The sequence below is a fragment of the Aquarana catesbeiana genome, linkage group LG07, assembly GCF_042186555.1.
Source record: "Aquarana catesbeiana isolate 2022-GZ linkage group LG07, ASM4218655v1, whole genome shotgun sequence".
Taxonomy (NCBI): domain Eukaryota; kingdom Metazoa; phylum Chordata; class Amphibia; order Anura; family Ranidae; genus Aquarana; species Aquarana catesbeiana.
The window spans coordinates 7,344,266-7,363,959 of record NC_133330.1 but is presented as its reverse complement, the minus strand read 5'-3'; the positions used below and the strand labels follow the sequence as shown (position 1 = coordinate 7,363,959).

At 42.7% G+C, this 19,694-nt stretch overlaps 1 protein-coding gene across 1 annotated transcript in view; it reads left to right on the top strand.

The window, feature by feature from the left end:
• Positions 1-19,694, top strand: part of LOC141102650 (uncharacterized) — a 58,359-nt gene that overhangs the window by 19,933 nt on the left and 18,732 nt on the right. Inside the window, exons 10-17 of the mRNA XM_073591557.1 lie at positions 901-936; positions 1,751-1,810; positions 12,021-12,053; positions 13,941-13,973; positions 14,914-15,199; positions 17,041-17,198; positions 17,280-17,324; positions 18,910-18,951. Of these exons, the coding sequence (XP_073447658.1) occupies positions 901-936; positions 1,751-1,810; positions 12,021-12,053; positions 13,941-13,973; positions 14,914-15,199; positions 17,041-17,198; positions 17,280-17,324; positions 18,910-18,951 (693 nt within the window). The remainder of the gene's footprint in view (positions 1-900; positions 937-1,750; positions 1,811-12,020; positions 12,054-13,940; positions 13,974-14,913; positions 15,200-17,040; positions 17,199-17,279; positions 17,325-18,909; positions 18,952-19,694) is intronic.

The following is a 19,694-nucleotide window of genomic DNA, read 5'->3' as shown; positions in this document are numbered from 1 at the left end:
GTGACCCCTCTAGTGATATAAAGATCTATATAGAGGAATTAGGACCTCCTTCCTCCTGCTGGTGATCCCTCTAGTGATATAAAGATCTATATAGAGGAATCAGGACCTCCTTCCTCCTGCTGGTGACCCCTCTAGTGATATAAAGATCTATATAGAGGAATTAGGACCTCCTTCCTCCTGCTGGTGATCCCTCTAGTGATATAAAGATCTATATAGAGGAATCAGGACCTCCTTCCTCCTGCTGGTGACCCCTCTAGTGATATAAAGATCTATATAGAGGAATTAGGACCTCCTTCCTCCTGCTGGTGATCCCTCTAGAGATATAAAGATCTATATAGAGGAATCAGGATCTCCCTTCTCCTGCTGGTGACCCCTCTAGTGATGCACCCTAGAATTATATTCAGTTTTCCCATTGCCTGGTCACACTGCTCATTTTTCAATCATCTGAAATAAGTACCCCTAAATCTTTGTCCTCTGTAGTGCTGGCTAACACTGTACCCACCAATGTTGTATTCTCTCAGGGGATTATTTTCCCCTATTTGCATTACTTTACATTTAGAAACATTGAACTGCAGTCTCCACTGCTTTGACCAATCTTCCAGCAATGTCAAATCATGTTCCATGTTACAGACCCCTCCAAGGATATCAACCCCATCACTCACCTTTGTGTCATCAGCAAAACGACATACCTTGCCCACCAAACCTTAAGTTATATCACTTACGTACATATTCAACATGTTCACTTTCTGCCTAATATATCCTACCCACTTTCAGATGCCATTATAACCAGGTACTCAATGTTATCCACTTAGCCTGTCAGTGGTGATAAAGTTATGGCTGATTGGTGTATATTCATTGTTGCAAAATGTGATCTTAGCTAATATATGTATCTATTTACAGCTCTCGCGGGTATCTCGGAAGCGTCGAAATGGACATGTAAGACTTCGTTCTATAAAATCCTATTTCTGCACATTGAACAATTCATCACCCGTGGGGTATTAAAGGGAATCTCCGGGCAAACCGTAGTTTAGCATGGAGTGGTGAAAGGAGGTGACTGTTGTATCTCCAGGGTGGAAAGTGAGGGAAATACCAATACCAACAGCAATGCAGAGGACCTATGCAAAATGTTTTTAAAAAGTTTGTCTGGAGTCTCACTTTTGTTTTTTGTCTGCACGGTAACATAAGGTAGAAGGGGCACTTGTTCTGCAACATACCTCCAGTGCATTCAACAGGGAAAAATAGAGTCTTGATCGCCGCACATCATTATACAGGTATTAGCAGCCTCAGCCTGGCTCCATCTAAGCCATACTACTGACGCGTTTCACCCCGCTCACAGCCCCCATAACTAAGCCCTGTGTTTGGGGCAAAGCGTATCGGGGGTGGGGCTTGGGCAGAGCTAGGCTGAGGCTGCTAATACCTGTATAACGGCCCGGTTTGTTTGGTGTGCGGCGATCGGGACTGACTTTTTCCCTGTTGAATACATAGAGCCGGGACGGGCTTAGCCGGCACCCACAGTGGAGCCCACTGGATTTGGACAAAGGAGCTTGAGCGGTAAGCCATATGCTTTGCATGCCTCTAGTGCATTTGGCATAATGTGTAATTCTGCACTGCACCTACCCCCTGGGGTGACCTACCCCTTTAGTATGAAAGAAAAAGAGGCATGGCAATGATTTGGTAAGTTGCACAATTTCAAAATAAAGCAAACTGGTTCAAAGGAACCTGCTGCTAACTTGCCGTGTTTTTCTTGCAGTTGACTATCTCTGGGGTCAGTTCACTGATGATGATGATGACTTTGACTACTCTGATGACAGTGAGTATTTTTTTTTATTTGGTTGAGGGGTAGAAGGGATAGAACCCTTTGTGACATATACACTTTTGTTTTAAAATAACAAACATGTTTTACTTACCTGCTCTGTGTAACAGTTTTGCACAGAGCAGCCCCAATCCTCCTCTTCTTGGGTCCCCCTCTGTAGCTCCTGGCCCCTCCTTCCTTCCCCTTCCAAACAGCTTGCTGTGGAGGTACCCGAGCAGGCTTGCTCCCATGCTGCTGTTCTATGTGTCCATTCAGACGCAGAGCCGCGGCTTGGCCCCACCCCCTCTTTTTTCCCAATGGCTCCCGCTGCTGTCTTGGCTAATGAGGAGGGAGAGTCCCCGGACAGCCGAGGCTTCCCGTGCACATTAATGGATCGCGATGGGGCTCAGGTGAGTATTAGGGGGGCTGCTGCACACAGAAGGTTTTTTACCTTCATGCATAGAATATACGAAGGTAAAAAACCTTGAGCCTTTAGAACCACTTTAAGTGCCAGCAGGCCAAGAGTGATCGTCGCAGGGGGGAGGTCTACTTTACAGTGAACCCTTTACACACACACATTGTAGCTGCCACCATGTTTTAGCAGAAACACGCACTATTTAGATCGCCGCGCCCACCGAGCCGGAAGTGGGAGCAGATACCTAACCATGTGGCAGCGGAGGGGGGAACGGTGCAAGGAAGCAGAGCTTCCCCTTTTGGGTGGAACTCCACTTCAATTACTGTAAGAATTGTGGAACTTATTCTGTATAAAACTTAAAGTATAACTAAAGATAAAACTTTTATTTTTTATTTTTGGATGGAGTGAAGAGGGATTAGAACCCCCCTGTCAGTTTTTATTACTGTCTGTGCTCCCGTTACTTTAATTGTCCTGTTCCGACTCTTCTGGGTAGTGGACGCAAATGTGCACCGCCGGCGGCTCACTCCTGCTGTGAATATACACAGAGGGGGCTGATCTTTGGGTACCGTGGACAAGATGTCTGCCAGCACCGCCAATCCTCCTTCAGAGACACAGAACGGCGGTCTGCCTATCAGTGACGGTCGGTGGGAATTTTTTTTGGGGGGGCGGCAAACAGTACCACAACCTGGGTGGGCTCCTGGCGCGATGCTCTGCGTCACGAGCCCACCCTATTCTGAAGCCTATTAGAGCCTCCGGCTCTAATCACGTACTTCAAAAAAACACCCCCGCCACTGTAATTCATGCGCCTGAAAGGGGCCGGACGCATTGACAGGGGGTGGCCGCGGCGGCCGTGGATAGAGCTCCTGCTATGAATAAATCTATTCACCACAGGGGGTGGTGGCCGTGGATAGAGGGGGCGGCACCCAGGTGCCCCTAATGGACCCGCCGCCACTGCTGCCTATGTAAACAAGACATTCCTGTCGCCGTTCTGACAGGAGAGAAGGGATGGATCCTGTGTCTCTGCAAAGCAGAGACTAGGATCCACGCTTTCCCCTAATAAAAGCACCTCCCACACTGTACAAAAACACTGGCTAGGCACATAGTTAGCCCTTTGATCGCCCCTGATGTTAACCCCTTCCCAGCCAGTGCCATTAGTACAGTAACAGTGCATATTGATCACTGTTTTACAATCACAAGTGTCAGTTAGTGTCCAATTTTTTACCGCAATATCGCAATCCCACTATAAGTCACTGATCACCACCATAATTAGTAAATAAATAAATAAATAAAAATGAATAAAAAATATTTCATAGTTTGTAGATGCTATAACTTTTGCTCAAACCAATCAATATACGTTTCTACCAAAAATATGTAGCAGAATACATATTAGCCTAGATTTATAAAGAAATTCGTTTTCTTCCATTTTTTATTGGATGTGTTTTATAGCAGAATTAAAAAAAAAATATATATATTTTTTTTTTAATTGTCGGTCTTTTTTTGTTTATAATGTAAAAAATAAAAAGCGCGGAGGTTTTCAAGTACCACCAAAAGAAAGCTCTATATGTGGGGGGGGGGGGAGTCATAAATGTTATTTGGGTACAGCGTCGCACGAAGGGGGGTACATTTTCTGGATGTTGAAGTGTTTAAACTGCACTCCATTTATGACAGGGCTTCCTCATAAACCCGTTGAAGAGCTTGTCTAGTTGAAGCTTATGGTATCTCTGCATTCCTTCCAACTGGATTTGTCAGATTTACCATCAGATGTACCATCTTCCTTGGCTGCCTAACACAGAGAGAAGATTTTAATATAAATGTTCAAATAAGGATGTTGTTGTGTTTAGTACCACATCTCCAATTCTCTCCAGTTTGGGACTCATCAGTCCTCACTATCATCACACCAGGGCCGGTACAAGGGGTGGGCAGGAAGGGCGGCTGCCCTGGGCACTGTGGTATCATATAAGTAGAAATTGTATCAGCGCATGTATGCCAAGACCTGAAAGCAGCTGAACACCAGGGTCAAACGATCAAATCCCTAACGATCAAATAGATAAAATAGGTGCAGCGCTAAAAACAAAAACACAAACCAAAAAAAATAAAAAAATATTTTTAAAATACAATAATCCAGGGATGAAGAAAACACTAGGGTAATGTCTCCTATAAATGATGCAGAGCACAGAAAATGTCCAGATATTAAACATGAATCCACCAGGCAAACATGATATTCACAGCAATGATGTGTGGCTGATAGAAGGACCCTTCACCAAAAACCGGATGGCCTCTCACCTGGTAACCAGGACCCTTCACAGAAGAGTAAACGAGCATTCCCATAGGGATCAACAAAGTGAAGATAAAGATCCAATGGCAGAAGACTCCTCCGGATAACCACGTAGCAGGGGGTCAGCGTGATTCATATAAACAAAAAGGGGACAGACATAGTGCTCTCCGCATAGTATACTTTATTAAAGGAATATAAAAAACTCACTTACATAACAGGCACTTCACAAGTGCCAGAACGCTGACAAAGAATACACACAGCAGAGTGAGTGCGAGCGGTGGAGAATGCGCAGTAGCCGCGGATGACGTCACGACGTCACGTTCTGGACGCGTTGCGTCCCAGTGGGCAGGGACTTCCTCAGCAGATGTCGTGACTACGTGGGCACCCGCGCTATAAGGAGGTGAGTTGTTATGGCAACACCAAACAACAACGAATGACGTGTATCTGATGGGGACCGGCTCCGGAAGTGTCTCCATACACATCATTCGGAGTAAACGGAACCCAATCAGATTATAAAGGCTCATATCTGCACATACTCAAAGGATTAAAAATAAAAATAAATGATCTGGTGATAAAGCACTAAGAGACACATAGCAAAGTGTAATCTTAACAGAACAGACAAAAACACCTAGATCACATAAAAGATAAATGTTTAAAATATTTTAAATTTTAAATTGTTACTATAACTTTCCGTCATCCGCGACCACCGACTGCTCCCAACAAGACAATATCAAAAAGATATAAAAATCAAATAAAATTATAATCTTTGATAAAAAATATATATATGTAAAATTCCTACCGATCAGATATAAAACAATTAGTGTCGAACTCTACATTTAACCCATCGGGGCACATTACTCCTGTCTCATAAATCCAATGGGATTCTCTTTTGCTTAACTGTCTGATGAAATTTCCCCCTCTCCAGTGCTTTGTGACCCTTTCAATGGCCCAGAATTTCAGATACTTAGGGTTTTGTTGATGAAAGATCTTAAAATGTCTGGACACATTGTGGGTCTTAAGGCCTTTCTTAATATTGTTGACATGTTCGGCCAATCTAACATGTAAGGGTCTTGAGGTCCTACCAACATACTGGAGCCCGCAACTGCACTCCAGCATGTAGACCACCCCAATGGTATCGCATGTGATTAGCTGTTTTATCTCGTACTCTTTATTAGTGGCTGAAGCTAAGAATTTTTTCCGTTTTTTAATATTTCCCTTGGAGTGCCTGCAGGGGACACATCTACCACAAGCATAAAAACCTCCCAAGAAAGAGAAAAGCCTATCTGAGGCAGGTATTGGAGGATTAAGAACACTGGGCGCTAAACGATCCCTTAGTGTGGGGGCTTTTTTGTAGATAAACTGAGGTCTATCCGGCAGTATAGGGCCTAAGACTCTGTCTTGCTTCAAAATAGCCCAATTTTTTTGAATAATTTTCTCAAATTTCCGGTATTGTATGTTGTAATCTAATACCATTTTGAAATTATGACTATCGCTAGTCGGGACCTTGGAGGGATTAGCAATTTTAGGATTTTAGATTGGCTAACAAAATCCTCAACAGTGGTGCAATTACGACGCAATCTAATATATTGACCCCTGGGGATGTTACACAGCCAAGAGTTGTGATGGCAACTCCCCAGGGGGATATAAGAGTTGCGGTCAGTGGGCTTGAAATAATTAGTAAGGATAAACTGATCATGTACAATGATCAGTTTATCCTTACTAATTATAGCCAATCTAAAATCCTTACTTCCAGGTTTGAACAGAAGGGATATAATCGGGCCATATTAGATGAAGAGGTGTCCAAAGTCATGTCACTGGAAAGAAATGAACTCATTGCTAATTCCTCCAAGGTCCCGACTAGCGATAGTCATAATTTCAAAATGGTATTAGATTACAACATACAATACCGGAAATTTGAGAAAATTATTCAAAAAAATTGGGCTATTTTGAAGCAAGACAGAGTCTTAGGCCCTATACTGCCGGATAGACCTCAGTTTATCTACAAAAAAGCCCCCACACTAAGGGATCGTTTAGCGCCCAGTGTTCTTAATCCTCCAATACCTGCCTCAGATAGGCTTTTCTCTTTCTTGGGAGGTTTTTATGCTTGTGGTAGATGTGTCCCCTGCAGGCACTCCAAGGGAAATATTAAAAAACGGAAAAAATTCTTAGCTTTGGCCACTAATAAAGAGTACGAGATAAAACAGCTAATCACATGCGATACCATTGGGGTGGTCTACATGCTGGAGTGCAGTTGCGGGCTCCAGTATGTTGGTAGGACCTCAAGACCCTTACATGTTAGATTGGCCGAACATGTCAACAATATTAAGAAAGGTCTTAAGACCCACAATTAGGGATGAGCCGAACACCCCCCTGTTCGGTTCGCACCAGAACATGCGAACAGGAAAAAAGTTCGTTCGAACATGCGAACACCGTTAAAGTCTATGGGACACGAACATGAATAATCAAAAGTGCTAATTTTAAAGGCTTATATGCAAGTTATTGTCATAAAAAGTGTTTGGGGACCTGGGTCCTGCCCCAGGGGACATGGATCAATGCAAAAAAAAGTTTTAAAAACGGCCGTTTTTTCAGGAGCAGTGATTTTAATAATGCTTAAAGTCAAACAATAAAAGTGTAATATCCCTTTAAATTTCGTACCTGGGGGGTGTCTATAGTATGCCTGTAAAGGGGCGCATGTTTCCTGTGTTTAGAACAGTCTGACAGCAAAATGACATTTTGAAGGAAAAAACTCATTTAAAACTACCCGCGGCTATTGCATTGCCGACAATACACATAGAAGTTCATTGATAAAAACGGCATGGGAATTCCCCAAAGGGGAACCCCGAACCAAAATTAAAAAAAAAAATGACGTGGGAGTCCTCCTAAATTCCATACCAGGCCCTTCAGGTCTGGTATGGATATTAAGGGGAACCCCGGCCAAAATTAAAAAAAAAAAATGAAGTGGGGTTCCCCCTAAATTCCATACCAGACCCTTCAGGTCTGGTATGGATTTTAAGGGGAACCCCGCGCCAAAAAAAAAAAAAAAACGGCGTGGGGTCCCCCCAAAAATCCATACCAGACCCTTATCCGAGCACGCAACCTGGCAGGCCGCAGGAAAAGAGGGGGGGACGAGAGTGCGGCCCCCCCCTCCCTCCTGAACCGTACCAGGCCACATGCCCTCAACATTGGGAGGGTGCTTTGGGGTAGCCCCCCAAAACACCTTGTCTCCATTTTGATGAGGACAAGGGCCTCATCCCCACAACCCTGGCCGGTGGTTGTGGGGGTCTGCGGGCGGGGGGCTTATCGGAATCTGGAAGCCCCCTTTAACAAGGTGACCCCCAGATCCCGGCCCCCCCCCTGTGTGAAATGGTAAGGGGGTACATAAGTACCCCTACCATTTCACGAAAAAAGTGTCAAAAATGTTAAAAATGACAAGAGACAGTTTTTGACAATTCCTTTATTTAAATGCTTCTTCTTTCTTCTATCTTCCTTCATCTTCTGGTTCTTCTGGCTCTTCTGGTTCTTCTGGTTCTTCCTCCGGCGTTCTCGTCCAGCATCTCCTCCGCGGCGTCTTCTGTCTTCTTCTCCTCGGGCCGCTCCGCACCCATGGCATGGGGGGGAGGCTCCCGCTCTTCTCTTCTTCTCTTCTTCTCTTCTTCTTTTCTTCTTTTCTTCTCTTCTTCTCTTCTTCTCTTCTTCTCTTCTTCATTTTCTTCTCCGGGCCGCTCCGCAATCCATGCTGGCATGGAGGGAGGCTCCCGCTGTGTGACGGCGCTCCTCGTCTGACAGTTCTTAAATAACGGGGGGGCGGGGCCACCCGGTGACCCCGCCCCCCTCTGACGCACGGTGACTTGACGGGACTTCCCTGTGGCATTCCCCGTGACGTCACAGGGAAGTCCCGTCAAGTCACCGTGCGTCAGAGGGGGGCGGGGTCACCGGGTGGCCCCGCCCCCCCCCCCCCGTTATTTAAGAACTGTCAGACGAGGAGCGCCGTCACACAGCGGGAGCCTCCCTCCATGCCAGCATGGATTGCGGAGCGGCCCGGAGAAGAAAATGAAGAAGAGAAGAAAAGAAGAAGAGAAGAAGAGAAGAAGAGAAGAGCGGGAGCCTCCCCCCCATGCCATGGGTGCGGAGCGGCCCGAGGAGAAGAAGATAGAAGACGCCGCGGAGGAGATGCTGGACGAGAACGCCGGAGGAAGAGCCAGAAGAGCCAGAAGAGCCAGAAGAGCCAGAAGAACCAGAAGATGAAGGAAGATAGAAGAAGCATTTAAATAAAGGAATTGTCAAAAACTGTCTCTTGTCATTTTTAACATTTTTGACACTTTTTTCGTGAAATGGTAGGGGTACTTATGTACCCCCTTACCATTTCACACAGGGGGGGGCCGGGATCTGGGGGTCACCTTGTTAAAGGGGGCTTCCAGATTCCGATAAGCCCCCCGCCCGCAGACCCCCACAACCACCGGCCAGGGTTGTGGGGATGAGGCCCTTGTCCTCATCAACATGGGGACAAGGTGTTTTGGGGGGCTACCCCAAAGCACCCTCCCAATGTTGAGGGCATGTGGCCTGGTACGGTTCAGGAGGGAGGGGGGGCCGCACTCTCGTCCCCCCCTCTTTTCCTGCGGCCTGCCAGGTTGCGTGCTTGGATAAGGGTCTGGTATGGATTTTTGGGGGGACCCCACGCCGTTTTTTTTTTTTTTTTTTGGCGCGGGGTTCCCCTTAAAATCCATACCAGACCTGAAGGGTCTGGTATGGAATTTAGGGGGAACCCCACGTCATTTTTTTTTTTTAATTTTGGCCGGGGTTCCCCTTAATATCCATACCAGACCTGAAGGGCCTGGTATGGAATTTAGGGGGACCCCCACATCATTTTTTTTTTTTAATTTTGGTTCGGGGTTCCCCTTTGGGGAATTCCCATGCCGTTTTTATCAATGAACTTCTATGTGTATTGTTGGCAATGCAATAGCCGCGGGTAGTTTTAAATGAGTTTTTTCCTTCAAAATGTCATTTTGCTGTCAGACTGTTCTAAACACAGGAAACATGCGCCCCTTTACAGGCACACTATAGACACCCCCCAGGTACGAAATTTAAAGGGATATTACACTTTTATTGATTGACTTTAAGCATTATTAAAATCACTGCTCCTGAAAAAACGGCCGTTTTTAAAACTTTTTTTTGCATTGATCCATGTCCCCTGGGGCAGGACCCAGGTCCCCAAACACTTTTTATGACAATAACTTGCATATTAGCCTTTAAAATTAGCACTTTTGATTTCTCCCATAGACTTTTAAAGGGTGTTCCGCGGCATTCGAATTTGCCGCGAACACCCCAAATTGTTCGCTGTTCGGTGAACTTGCGAACAGCCAATGTTCGAGTCGAACATGAGTTCGACTCGAACTCGAAGCTCATCCCTACCCACAATGTGTCCAGACATTTTAAGATCTTTCATCAACAAAACCCTAAGTATCTGAAATTCTGGGGCATTGAAAGGGTCACAAAGCACTGGAGAGGGGGAAATTTCATCAGACAGTTAAGCAAAAGAGAATCCCATTGGATTTATGAGACAGGAGTAATGTGCCCCGATGGGTTAAATGTAGAGTTCGACACTAATTGTTTTATATCTGATCGGTAGGAATTTTACATTTATATATTTTTTATCAAAGATTATAATTTTATTTGATTTTTATATCTTTTTGATATTGTCTTGTTGGGAGTAGTCGGTGGTCGCGGATGACGGAAAGTTATATTAACAATTTTAAATTTAAAATATTTTAAACATTTATCTTTTATGTGATCTAGGTGTTTTTGTCTGTTCTGTTAAGATTACACTTTGCTATGTGTCTCTTAGTGCTTTATCACCAGATCATTTATTTTTATTTTTAATCCTTTGAGTATGTGCAGATATGAGCCTTTATAATCTGATTGGGTTCCGTTTACTCCGAATGATGTGTATGGAGACACTTCCGGAGCCGGTCCCCATCAGATACACGTCATTCGTTGTTGTTTGGTGTTGCCATAACACCTCACCTCCTTATAGCGCGGGTGCCCACGTAGTCACGACATCTGCTGAGGAAGTCCCCGCCCACTGGGACGCAACGCGTCCAGAACGTGATGTCGTGACGTCATCCGCGGCTACTGCGCATGCTCCACCGCTCGCACTCACTCTGCTGTGTGTATTCTTTGTCAGCGTTCTGGCACTTGTGAAGTGCCTGTTATGTAAGTGAGTTTTTTATATTCCTTTAATAAAGTATACTATACGGAGAGCACTATGTCTGTCCCCTTTTTGTTTATATGAATCACGCTGACCCCCTGCTACGTGGTTATCCGGAGGAGTCTTCTGCCATTGGATCTTTATCTTCACTTTGTTGATCCCTATGGGAATGCTCGTTTGACTCTTCTGTGAAGGGTCCTGGTTACCAGGTGAGAGGCCATCCGGTTTTTGGTGAAGGGTCCTTCTATCAGCCACACATCATTGCTGTGAATATCACGTTTGCCTGGTGGATTCATGTTTAATATCTGGACATTCTCTGTGCTCTGCATCATTTATAGGAGACATTACCCTAGTGTTTTCTTCATCCCTGGATTATTGTATTTTAAAAATATTTTTTTATTTTTTTGCTCACTGTGGTATCATGTGAGGTTCAGGTGCACCACAAGGACAAGGGGTGGGCAGGAAGGGCGGCTGCGCTGGGCACTGTGGTATCATGTGAGGTTTAGGGGCACCACAAGGAGATTGGGGGAGGGGATTTGTGTTGGGAGGAGAAATTCGGAGGGGGGGTGGCAGGAGATAAAAATTGTTCTAGGAGGGGAAATTAGAGGAGGTTTGCTAGGAGTGGTGATTTGGGGGGATTTGTGTTGAGAATGGGGATGGGGGAAGAGGATTTGTGCTAGGATGGGGGTTTGGGGGTTTGTGCTAGAAAAGGTAATATGGTGGTGGTGGGGACAGATTTGTGCTGGGGGGAACTTTGTTTTTGGAAGGGGATTTGTGCTAGGGAGGGACTTGGGGGTGAATATGTGCTAGAATAGGGGATTGAGGGATGGAAATTTGTGCTGGGAAGGGGGATTTGAGGGGCAGAGGATTTGTGCTAGGAAGGGGGATTTTTTAGGGGTGGGATTGTTCTGGGAGCATATGTGGAATGAGAGGTATTGAGCTAAGCATGCAGATTAGCGCTTGATTTGTTGCACTGCTTCACATACTTGTAAAATTTTTTAGCTAACACAGTCCCTGCTGCAAAAATTGACTCTTTATGTTTGTTCTGATGACCATTGTCCTCAAGGCAGAATGTCATTTTAGAGTTGTCAGTAAAATAGAGGAATAGAGGGGACATTTTCCAAAGGGGACACCGGTTTCAATTACAAATGTCTAAGTGGGGGTTTTCCTCAATCTGTAGATATTTCCTCTCACTTCCTGTTGCATCTCTGGGACAGGAAGTGAAAGGAAAATTCCCAAAAGGACACGGAACACAAATAATAAACAATCAGGCTGCATCCAAAACTTAAAAAAATTTGGCTACACATAAACTCTACCTTCATTGTCTTTTCAGTATTTGGAGCCAGAGAGACTACAGGAGATGAAGGTAAGCCAGATAAAGTTTTTAAAGCTACAAATGAACAGCTTACAGGTGTTTATGTGAAATTAAAGAATTATGGAGAGTATATTGTAGTTTCCATCTTCATTTGTGGATCTTTTTTTTAAATACACATGGGAACTGCGATGGGTGTCTTCCATAGTCCACATCCTCAATGCTACTTTTTCAGTATTCTACAACTGTGAATATAAGCTGTGTGTGGACTGAACTTTGAGCTTATGCCATTCAATCAATTGTTACAATATATGGCCAACAGTTTGTGGACACCTGACCATCACACCTACTATATACCCAAGACTACAAAAGATGATGGTTAACCAGTTAAAGCTTTAAAATAGCAAATGTAACAACTTACAGATGTTTAAGTGAAATTAAAGAATTATGGAAAGTAGATTGTAGTTCCTGTCTTCATTTGTAGGGCATTGTTTATAATACACGGGAACGGCAATGGGTGTATTTCATAGTCCACGTCCTCAATGTTGTTACCTTTTCAATATTCATCTACAACTGCAATAAAAATTGTGACTTTAACTTTGAGCTAATGCCATTCAATATATTGTTATAATATTTGTGGACATCTGACCATCTCACCTACTGTATCTCCAAAGGTTTGTAGACACCCCTCAAAATAACTTAGTTCAGATGTTTACAGTGAAAGGTATTATTAATGCTATGGCATACAAAGACATTTTAGACAATTGTGGTAACAGTTTGGAGAAGGTCCTTTCCTGCTTCAGAATTTCGGTATTATCTATCTATTGTTGTCTATTGTTACAATTAGTGACCAAACATTTATGGACACCTGACCATCACGCCTACTATATGCCCAAAGCTACACTATATTACCAATAGTATTGGGACGCCTGCCTTTACAAGCACATGAACTTTAATGGCATCCCAGTCCCAGCTATAATAGCTTCAACTCTTCTAGGAAGGCCGTCCACAAGGTTTAGAAGTGTGTCTATGGGAATGTTTGACCATTCTTCCAGAAGCACATTTGTGAGGTAAGGCACTGATGTTGGAAAGAAAGCCTGGCTCGCAGTCTGTGCTCTAATTAATCCCAAAGGTATTCTATCAGGTAGAGGTTAGTGCATGACCTTACAAATGTGTTTCTGGAAGAATGGTCAAACATTCCCATAGACACACACCTAAACCTTGTGGACGGCCTTCCCAGAAGAGTTGAAGCTGTTATAGCTGCAAAGGGTGGGCAGTTGATTTTCAGATCGGTGGGGTGCATCTGCCGGCATTCCTGGTAAGGGAACCCGGCAGTGAAGCCTTTCGGCTTCACAGCCAGTTCCCAACTGCGCATGCGCGAAGTGTGCTGTGCTTTCTAATGGGTCCAGCGGCGGAGGAAGGAGGTACCGTTCCCCACTTTCTCATGAAAGCGGTGAATGGTACCTGTCAAAAACAGGTGTCCATTCCCCCCTTCCCTCTGAAAGGTGCCAAATGTGGCACCGGAGGGGGGAGGAGATGGATAAGTGGAAGTTCCACTTTTGAGTGGAACTCTGTTTTAAGTAAAGTCACCCTGGTCATCCGTACAATACAGAATTGGTATTGTGATGATATTAAGTTCAATCTGATGTTGGGAGAGTTATTGGCCTTCTTAAATGGTGTTGCTGAGCTAAACCCATTTTTTGAACCTTGTGTTCTAGTCATGTTTGGTATCTGAGTGGTATCCTCATTACAGTACATAAACTTAGCCTTTAAAGGATAAGTTGACCTGCTGTGTAAGAGGAGACACAGGTTGCTGATTTTGAAGGAATTAGGAAACTGAATTAAAGGACAGGAGCAGGCTTGGAAAAGAAGAGAAAATTTAGCAATAAAACATTGCAAATTGCATTAGGCTTATAAAAAAGATTTTTTTCTGATTTTCAGCATTTCGAGCCAAACAGAGTACAGAAGATGAAGGTAAGCTGGATAAAGCGTTAAAGTTACAAATTTAACATATTTTAGATGTTTAAGTGAAATGAAAGAATTATGGAAAGTAGATTGTAGATCTTGTCTTGATTTGTAGGCCATTGTTTTAATTACACATAGGAACTGCAATGGGTTTATTCCATAGTCCACATCCTCGATGTTACCTTTTCAATATTCATCTGAAACTGTAATATGAGTTGTGTGTGAACTGAACTTTGAGCTAATGCTATTCAATAAATTGTTACAATATATGACCAAAAGTTTGTGGACACCTGACCATCACGCCTACTATATACCCAAGACTACAGAAGATGAAGGTAAGCTGGATAAAGCTTTAAAACTGTAAATTTAACAGCTTACAGATGTTTAAGTGAAATGAAATAATCATAGAAAGTAGATTGCAGTTACTGTTTTCTTTTGTAGGGCATTATTTATAATACACGTGGGAACTGTGATGGGTGTATTTCATAGCCCATACCCTCAATGTTGTTGCCGTTTCAATATTCATTTACAACTATGAGTTCATATGTTTCCAGTGAAGTGTGTGGTTAATGCTATGGCATATAAAGACATTTTAGACAATTGTGATAGCAGTTTAGGGAAGGCCTGCTTCAGGATGTCTGTGCCCCTGTGTACAAAGCCAGCTCCATAAGGACAAAATTTGACCAGTTTGGTCTGGAGGAACATGAGTGGCCTGTATCCCAACCCAGTAGAACCCATTGGGGATTAATTGGGCAATCCTTACATCAGTACTTGACCTCACAAATTTGCAAAGACCCACTTCAAAATATTTTGGAAAGTCTTCCTAAAAGAGTGGAAGATGTTATGGCCACAAAGGGGTATTTCAATGGTTTTTCAATGGGATGTTCAACTAGATGATTTAGGCATGAAGGTTCATGTGTCCACATAAATAATATTTGGTTCTTTTAAGGGGAGAATCTTGCTTTTCGAGGAATCAGTTCCCAGTCCAGCACCTATGATAAATTGGGAGCTCCAGAAAATGCCATTGACGGCTCTACGAATACCAATTACATGTCAAAACATTGCTCCCACACTGACCTGGACATAGAACCCTGGTGGAGGGTGGACCTCACGAAAGTCTACAATGTCACAAAAGTAAAAATCTTAAACAGAGGTGACTGCTGTAAAGAACGGATAGAAGGGGCAGAGCTCAGAATTGGAACATCTCCTCAGAGAGGTGGCACACGAAACCCAAGGTGAGGCATTCTAACTTGGTTTTGTTGTGAGCCATGATAGAATTTCCCAACATCTTTCCTAATTTCTTTTGAGAAAATATCATGTGATTTGAGTTGGGGCCTAGTTATATAAAGACTTACTTGTGAGACTGTGCACTAAAAACTGAGCTGGCAAGGAAGATATAAATTGCAGTAACAGTATGTATTCATTATGTAGCTCAATCTGCACAGAGATTTTACAGTTCATGGGACAACAATCTAAGCATGAGCAGACTGAGAATGATCATCACTGGAGCAAGTTAACTCCACAGTTAACCCTTTACACACACAAAATGGTAGCTGCCAACATAATTTTTAATGGAAACACCCATCATTCACAGCATCACTTGCTCCCACACCCAGACAGGAATGTAACAGAGTCTACAATATGGTAGCTTCTCCAAAGAGGCAATACGTTCTTTTTTATTTCAGGTTAAACCATTTCGAGATTCAGCCTCATGATTTTAAAATATTGTTTTAAAGTATAACTAAAGGCTAATCATTTTTTCCAGTTTTGGATAGAGGGGAGATGGATTAGAACCCCTAACAGTTTTTTATTGCTGTCTGTGCCCCCATTACGGAGATCCATCCTATTTGTCCTGTTTACCATTATAATTGAAAGTGAAAGTAAAAAAAAATACCATATTTTGGGTTGTCCCCAAAAAAGTAATAGATGCTAAATCTTCCAATGTGGACATTAGTTCTGGTGACCTGGGGTCCCCAAAAGTTTCCCTTAATTTGGCTATGGGACAGGAAGTGAGGGGAAGTCTTCACAATGGAACACAGATGGCAAAAAATAAACCTTACAGGGGTTATAACCCTCCCTTACTCTATCCAAAATGAAAAAAAAAAAGTTTTGCCTATAGTTTTACTTTAATGAAAGTAGAAAATAAAAACGGTGCATAACTATTTGCAGAAAAGTCCAGTCCACTGCAGAGCGAGTACAATGTGATGTATGTATCGGCTCTCATAAATGACCCTTAGCATTTCTTCATACTGTAGTTTTGATGGTAAGGAAAAGCTGCTGAGCTGCAAAATATCCATCTTTTCTGGTCTCTGAAGAGAGCATTTACAGAATTAATATAATCAATCAAAGGGTCTGAGATGTGTGCTTAAGGGGTCTTAAAGCGTTTTATATGTTCAGCAGACAGAACCTAAATGCCAATGTTTCTAAATGCATCTACAGTACATTTCCATCTGTCAAGGTTTTGAAATCTGACAACCAACATATTACTGAACAGAATGAAATTACAATTTCAAAGACACCAAATATAATCTAAAAAACAATTTAAAAAAACAGGCGCATAGGTGTATCCAAAAGTGGCCTGTGAAAAGGGAAGGGTGAAACCCCGGCCGCTGCTCCCCAACTTATAAGACCAAATGAGGGACAAGAAAAAAACAGCACTGGTTTTTTGGTTTGAACATGGTTGTGTCCACCAAAACTCATTGGGACAGCGCTCCCTTTGCTGTTTTTTTCTTGATGGAAAATTATATCAATCTTGTGCATATTTTGCTTAGGTCATCTAATGTCTTTTTTTAGCCTTCTTCTCTTTGTAGTAAAGGTATGTTCGGTGTCTACCTGATTGCCATCTTCTCATACATCAGTGTAATCACTATTTTTATGACTATAACTTCATTATAGCAGGAAGTATGGAATTTGTATGAAGTTAACTCTGGGCAGTTCACCTGTGTATCATGACAAGGTCTCTACCCTATACAAGAAGATAAAATACTGTTGTTTGGACTTTTTTATCTACTATAAAGAATAACAAAAAAAACTGGAAATCAATAATCTGCAGCAAACTCACAACTCTTTCACTCAGGTGTGCGAAAATTACATCTTTGGGACTGGGTAAGGAGCAAGAGTACGTGTGCGGGATGGTTGGCCAGTACGTCACGGTTACCATACCGGGAAGAGCCGGCTATCTGACACTGTGCGAAGTGAAAGTTTATGGCAAAGACCTCCCAGATAATTATGAAGGTAGGAAAAGTATCAAATATGTAATAGTTTATCTACAAATATCTTTTCCATCCTAATATTATAATAACTTTGTTCTTTTAGTCATTCCAGTCTACAGGGACTCCTCCGAGAGTGCAGAACAGGAGAGTAAGTGCACCATTTGTATTCAGAATTATACTAGCAATCAGCAATGTGTTTGTAATTGGACCCATCCCATCTACGTGTATGTTCTGTGTCCATCCTCTTCCAAGTTTCTTGTTCGTTTTTTTTATTATTAATAAAACATGTTTCTCAGAATACAAGGAGCAGTAAAAGAAGACATTAGGGTACTGTCGGTACGTAGATCACCTGCTGGTGCTGCTGTGCTTCCCAGAGCCAAATTATGTAGTTTGAGCATCCACCAGCAGGTGTCTCCCAGCAACTAGCAGATCCCAGAAATACATTTCCACCGGATGCTGGCTGCTGGGAGGGTATTTAGGTACCCCCCACTAGTGCCTCTTGCTCCAGTGTCATGTCAGGAATAAGAAATTGATGATAGATCATAGAACTTGGACTTTATAGGCACACTAGTACACAATGTTAAAATGAAAATAACTTTAATACATATTATAAAAATAGACACATAATTGGGCTTGAAATTCACGCTATGTATACTACTTGTATAATAAGGTAATCACCACTCATACATCAGAATAATGCACTACACAGAAAAATAAATCATTCTATACGGTAAAGTTATTTCCAGAGTGCTTGATGTGTTGTAGAGACGTGGCGTAATGTGACTTTACAAGACTCTGGTCCGGCCGCACCTGGAGTATGCTGTCCAGTTCTGGGCACCAATCCTCAGGAAGGATGTACTGGAAATGGAGCGAGTACAAAGAAGGGCAACAAAGCTAATAAAGGGTCTGGAGGATATTAGTTATGAGGAAAGGTTGCGAGCTCTGAACTTATTCTCTCTGGAGAAGAGACGCTTGAGAGGGGATATGATTTCAATGTATAAATACCGTGCTGATGACCCCACAATAGGGAGAAAACTTTTTTTCCGAAGGGAGTTTAACAAGACTCGTGGCCACTCATTAAAATTAGAAGAAAAGAGGTTTGTGTCTTTATTCAACCTCACCCACTATGTAACTATGTAATGTATCTTGACTCGCTCCACGTGTTGCGTGCCGATCACTTCTTCAGGAGCTTAAGGCAATGTATAGCCATAATGTCGGCATTTAGTTAAAAACAGGTAAGGCAGGGCAGCTGTTCAGGAGCCAAAAACAACCCCTCAGCAAATGTGTGCTGGTACAAAATTCTAGCTATACAGCCAATAACATCTATGAGATGAGATATAGAGGAATATTGATATTCACAATGCATCCAAATGATAACCAAGGGAGTCAATCCCATAGACTTCCCATAACTGGTAATAGTGAGAAGCAGAGGGAACAGAATGCTTAGAGAATAATCCCCCCAATCAACAGTCAAGCACTATGTCATCTGACAGGGGAGCCCTCAGGACAAGCAGCCGCCGCTCTGATACCATCCAGAGGAGATGTGGGCGGCCAGCTTGATGAGAGCAACGTGGGAACGAGGGAAGACAAAATATAAGCAGATTAAACTTCAACTTTAAATCTGAATCTTGTTGCAGCGAATGATATAAAGATCGGATTCAACTTTCATTCAGTTCATTAAATGTCGCCTCAACATCCTCTAATATTTTTTGTATCTGATTTCTTTATTGCAGGTGCCAAGGAGTTAAAGAATATTCTGAAGCATTCCAGTGCTGGTAAGGATTGAATAAAATCTCTTCCGCATCTGATGGGAGACTACAAGTCCCAGCAAGTCCTGCGGCAATTCCTGAGACTAGTAGTCCCTCAGCAGCTGTACAATGGTTAATCGATCAAATAATACTTAATGTGGTTCTAAAGGCTTAAGGTGTTTTATTGTGAAATGATTGTAACCACTTTAGCCCCGGAAAATTTGCCCCCTTAATGACCAGGCCATTTTTTTGCAATACGGCACTGCGTCGCTTTAACTGACAATTGCGCGGTCTTGCGACGTTGTACAAAAACAAAATTGATGTCTTTTTTTTCCCCGCAAATAGAGCTTTCTTTTGGTGGTATTTGATCACCGCTGCGGTTTTTATTTTTTGCGCTATAAGCAAAAAAAGAGCGACAATTTTGAAAAAAAAACAATATTTTTTACTTTTTGCTATAATAAATATCCAAAAAACCAAAATGTAAAAAAAAAAAATTTCTTCCTCAGTTTAGGCCGATACGTATTCTTCTACATATTTTTGGTAAAAAAAAATTGCAATAAGCGTATATTGATTGGTTTGCACAAAAGGTTTAGCGTCTACAAAATAGGGAATAGATTTATGGCATTTTTATGGCAATTTTATTTTTTTAATTCTTTTTTTACTAGTTATGGCGGCGATTTGCGATTTTTATCGGGACTGCTAAATTGCGGCGGACAAATCGGCCCCTTTTGACACATTTTTGGGACCACTGACATTCATACAGCGATACA